Source organism: Gracilinanus agilis, unplaced genomic scaffold (genome assembly GCF_016433145.1).
Source record: "Gracilinanus agilis isolate LMUSP501 unplaced genomic scaffold, AgileGrace unplaced_scaffold1978, whole genome shotgun sequence".
Lineage (NCBI taxonomy): Eukaryota > Metazoa > Chordata > Mammalia > Didelphimorphia > Didelphidae > Gracilinanus > Gracilinanus agilis.
The window spans coordinates 1-5,153 of NW_025351115.1; the positions used below are offsets into that span (position 1 = coordinate 1).

A 5,153-nucleotide genomic window follows, 5' to 3' on the forward strand; every position below is an offset into this window, starting at 1 on the left:
CGGGGCCGCGGCCCCTTTAACAGGCGCCTGACGGACGGCGAGCTCGAGCCAATGGGGGGGTAGCACTGGGCCCGGCGAGCCCAAGGGACCCGCCCCTCGGCGGGGCGGGCGGGGGGTGGGGGTGGCACCGACCAATGACCGCGTTCAGGGGGCGTGGCTCCACTCGGAGCCGAAGCGATGATGTCACCGCCGAGGCGCGCGAGCCCGAGGCTCCCTCAGCCCCTCCTTCGCAATGCTCGGGACCGCGCTGCGGGGGCGGGGGCGAAGAAGGAGGGGAAGGTGCGGAGATTCGCCCACAATGCACTTCGTGCTCCCCTCCCCACCCCCACCAGTCTGAGCATCTTTCTTCTGGGCGGGGAGCCGAAGGGACCAGCATTGATTGGATACTGGGGAAGACCCGGGACAGGGAGGTGGCGGAGGTCCCCTCCTACGGTCCTGGGGGTTTCCCCCCTTCAAAGCAGAGGGTTCCTCCCTCTATCAATGGGTCTACCCCCAAGACTTCTTCCCTTGTTCCAAGATGCTCTCCACCTCCAGCATCTCCATTCAGCACCCCTTCCCACAGTCCTCAGCCCTTCCCTCACGTACAGGGTATAGCCTCTCCCAGGAGACTCTGACCCCTCTCCCTGAAACACCCACTGCTTCCAGCTCGGAACCTTCTCACTATGACTATGACCTCCTAGTGAAAACCTGGAAACTGTCCCCCTCTGATCCTGTGGCAGAAAGGATAGACAGGCAGACACCGAGCAGGGAAAGAAGAGCTTTAAATAGGGTCTAAGGAAAGACTGGGTAAATAAATAATACTGTACAGAGGGGCCAGAGAGGGCTAAGGGGGAGAGAGGGCTCATAGTCAAGGGTTGAGGACCAGGAACCAAGTCCAGGAGAGCTCAGCCTCGAGACTCCAGGGACCTGTGTGGGGAGAAGAGGGGGAGGGAGAGAGAGAGGGTGGGGAGAGAGAGAGTGTGTAAGCAGAGAGAGCATTGTAAACCCCAACTAGCTTTGTAAGGTCCAAAGGGCAAGAAAAGCAAGACTTAGAGCTAGCTTTTCTGTGGGCTGTTCAAGTGTGCATGACTTGGGCCATTTGAGCCTCCCCCAAGATAGATACTACTACTAGTCATTGACCTTTAGTGCTCAGGGGGGGGAGATATGAAGTACTTTGCCCCTAACCACTGAGCTCACTGGTGTCTATGATAGGATTCATGCTCAGGTCTCTCTGTTTCCATGTCCCCTGACTCCTCTGGGATTAGGGAACTCTCAGAGGTTCTGGAAGCTCTCAGATGGCTGAGGTCTAGTCCAGGTGATCTTAATCTGGGGTCAACAGGCAACCCCGAGCCTCTGACTTGGATGAGGAACCCTAAATTCCATCTCTCTTTTCACTTCCTTCTTGCTGTAATCTGTCCTGCCATTGTGAATGTGGGCCAGAAACATGACTGAGAAGGGATCAATGAGTTTAGCAGAGGGAGCCGGAGGGGTCAGCGACACACCCAAAAGGCCCAGAGCCTTTGTTCTGGCAGAAAGAGCTCATGGCTTGAAGTCATGGAGAGCTGCATTCTATTCCCTCCTCCAATATTTACTAGCTACTAGCGGGGCAAATGGGCATTCATGACTCTGAGCCTTGGTTTCCCCTTTGTAAAATGGGTTACAAAGTCCTCCAGTATTTGCACAGTCCATTCTCAAAAGCAAAGGCCTGTGTTTTGTTGCATCTGAGTACTTAAGACAGTGCCTGGCCCATAGCTGACGACTGCTAAATAAATGCCAGTCAGTTGACTGACGGACCCCGGGCCCACCTCACTGGGTAACTGTGACAAGCAAATGAAATAGTAGATGGAAAGTGGTAGATGCGGGGTACTGCTACGTCTGGGGGCTGGGGGATTCTGAAAGACTTGGCAGGATCTTCTGGGCTTGCTCGAGGCCTGAAGAGCTTAGTAAGGGGCAAAGCCCAAGAGGCTTCCAAGGTCCTAAAAGGTGTCTTGAGCTCAAAGGGGCTTGATGAGGGCTAAAGGTTACTAACTGCTAAGGGAGGAGGAATGAGGGTGAAGGGGTGGAGTAAGGGTAATTGGTGAGAGCAGAGGGCCTGAGGGAGGCTGGGTAAGGGGACTTGATAAGGGTTTATGGGTTTGACAAGAGTTAAGGGGCCCAAAAGGGGGTTCGGCTTGACTTGTTACAGGCTAAAGGGGCATGGGAATGTTTAAGAGGCTTGGTAAAAGCTAAGGAAGACTTGGTTAGGGACAGAGGGGCTTGGTAAGGGTAAAAGAGTAGGATAAGGATTAAGGGGCAGCTGGCAAGGGCTAAGGGACATGAGAAGGGCTAAAGGACTTGGTGAGGGCTAAGGAGCACGGGGGGAGTTGGGGGACTCGGTGAGGGTAAAAGGGCAGAGGGAGAGGTAAGGAGCTTGGTGAGTGCTAAAGGACTTGTGGGAGTTGGGGGGCTTGGTGAGGGCTAAGGAGCAGGGGGGGGGGAGGTAAGGGGCTTGGTGAGGCCTAAGGAGAATGGTAATAGCTGCCTCTCACGAGTAGCTCTGATGCTGCTGGCGCCGCCGAGCTGAACGCATCTTCTCGAACCGTGCCTCCATCTCCTCCAGCACGCGGGGTGTGTACCGGACAACCAGCTTAACGGTGCCTTGAGCGGCCTTGAGCAGCTCCACAGCCTTCTCGTGTTGCTCTCCTTCCACACTCTGTCCGGGGAGATCCCCGTCCAACCAGGCCTGCTTGGCCCAGCCTGGCCCGAGGCTCCCTTGAACCCTTCCCCAACTCTGCCCTCACCTTGCTGCATGACCCTTGCCGGGCCGTACCTCTGTGATGGGGTGGGGAGTCTCCTCTGCCACCTCCCTCCAGAAGGCCAGGTTCCATGCTCCCTAAACTCCATCCGGACCTCAGATGCTAAGCGCAGCCCTAAGGCCAGCACTTCTCCAAAGAGCCTCCCTAGACCCCCATGGACCTCCTCGTCCTCCTAGAGCCTTCCCACAAAAACTGGAATTGGGAGACTTGGCTAGAAATCCCGATTTGATGACTGCCTCCCAAGGGAAGTTGGGGTGAGCCTCTCCCTTCTCGGGTCCTATTGGTGAAAGGCGGAGGGATCCCCGAAGCCTCCTAAAACCGGGGGTGCTTGGTTTTTCTTCGCCTCTTATTCCCGGCTTCCCAGCCCATCCCAAGCCTCTCCCCTGGCCCTGGGGCTTTGTTTGCAGCTCACCACTCCATTGACAGAGAGTAGCTGGTCCCCTCTCTTGAGGCCGCCGTGTCGGTCAGCCACACCACCGGGAATGACTCGGGAGATGTAGATGGGAGAGTTCTGCTCTTTCCCCCCCATGATGTTGAAGCCCAGGCCCTCATCTGTCCTGGGCAGCTCGACCACCCGGGGGTGGGCATGGCCCTCGCTGGCAGCAAAGGCTGCTACCGTGGCCTAGAAGGGACAGGAGCCAGAGGCCAAGGTCCCTGAGGGAATAGGGGCTGCAGCATGGAAGGGGACTCCCCGATCCTGGGAGCTCTGAGAACTCCAAAAGGGGATGGGAAGCTCCTTCAAAGGGGAAAGAGCTGAGGAGGCAGCACCTTCGTCCCTGGGGGCAGAGATCCAAGGAAAGGGGGAGGCATGGGAGGGGGTGCCTGGGTCCCTGAGGAGCTGGGGAGTGCAGAAGGAGATATTTGGGTACCTGAGGGGGGAAGGGGCAAGGAGGAGGGGCTCCTGGGTAGCCCAGGGGACAGGGGCCCGAGGGAGGGGAGAGGATTCCTGGGTATGTGAGGCCTGGGCCCCTGAAGGCCTGGATTCACCTTGGCTGTAGCATGAGCCCGGATCTCTGCACTGCCGGTGATATCCAGAGTGTCATAGAGCTGTTCGTACACCTGAGGAAGTGGGAGGCGTCAGACACAAGGTCCAGGGCCCCCCGCCCCAGCCCTCAGCTCACTCTAGGGCCTCAAGGACACTTCGAAACTACAAATGGTCAGGCAGGCCTGGGCTTTTCATAGCTGTTGCTCCTTCCTCTGGCACCAAGGGGAGGTGGAGGATTGAGGATGGCAGGTGGGGGCCCTAGGTGTCCCCACTCCTCCAGCCTGTCCTGGAAGGGGAAGGGAACGAGCATGGATTAAACACCTACTGTGTGCTCTTGCTTAGCGTTTCACAGACACGATCTCATGTGATCCTCACAACCCTGGGATGTAAGAGGTATTATTGTGCCCATTTTACAGTTTAGGAAACTGAGGTAAAAAAGGATTAAGTGATTTGTCCGGGGTCACAGAGCTGGTAAGTAGAAGTCTGAATCCTGAACTCAGAAGTCTCCCCTCCCTGCACTCCACCCCGGACCGAGGTGGTCCCCGACCAGGGTGTCACGCGGGATGCCAAGTAGCGCCCCACGACCCAGGAGGCAGCTAGAGAAACTACGGACTCCAGCAGCCTGTGGGCTGAAGAAGCTGGGGAAGGGGCTTGGGGGCGCGCGGGGCTTGCTGGGAGTTGTAGTCCGGCCCGCGAGGGGCTGGCCGGCTCCAGGAGCTTGCTCACCTCTCGGATGGCTGAGCAGAAGCGACTCTGCAGGACTCGCTGGAGGGCCTGCAGCTTCTGAGGGGGCAGCTCCCCGCTGCGCTGGAGGCGCTCCAGGAGCTCCACTGCCCGGGACACGTCTGCGGGGGGTGGGGGGAGGCAGAGAGAGAGAGAGAGACTCGAGGAGACAAGAGACAGGGACGGGGGAGGCGGGAGGAAGACAGAGCCAGGGGTGGGGGAGACAGACAGGGATGGAGGAGGCAGAGACAGGGAAGAGGGAGACAAGCGGACGGATGGAGGAGGCAGGGACGAGCGAGGGACAAACGGAGACAGAAACACAAGTGGATCCGGAGAGACGCACAAGGAATGAGAGAAGGGCAACGAGCGAGCCAGAGACGGGAACCCGGGGCGAAACAGGGAGGGAGAAAGAACAGGGAGATGCAAAGAGACAGGGAAAGAGATACCAGAGATGGGAAAGAGAGACACACACAGAGATGGGGGAAGATGGACAGAGCCAGGGAGGGAGAACGGGAGACCGGGAAAGGTAGGTACACGGAGACACAAAGAGAGCTGAGCGGAGCGGGGGGGGCCCCAAAGGCCTCCTGCTGCCAGTGTCACCCCCACGCGGGGACAGACCCCTGACCCGCCCCCGCCCGGCCCGGCCCGGCCCGGCCTTACCCCGTTCCAGC

The 5,153-nt window shown here is 58.5% G+C and overlaps 1 protein-coding gene across 1 annotated transcript; it reads right to left on the reverse strand.

Moving 5' to 3' along the window:
- Window positions 1-743: 743 nt before the first annotated feature.
- Window positions 744-5,149, reverse strand: LIN7B (lin-7 homolog B, crumbs cell polarity complex component; the record flags this gene model as incomplete). The annotated part of the gene is made up of 6 exons (XM_044683365.1): window positions 744-906; window positions 2,508-2,671; window positions 3,187-3,396; window positions 3,762-3,833; window positions 4,486-4,604; window positions 5,143-5,149. Coding segments are annotated over 6 exons (594 nt in total), but the record flags the coding sequence as incomplete, so codon positions are not given.
- Between the last annotated feature and the right edge of the window lie 4 nt (window positions 5,150-5,153).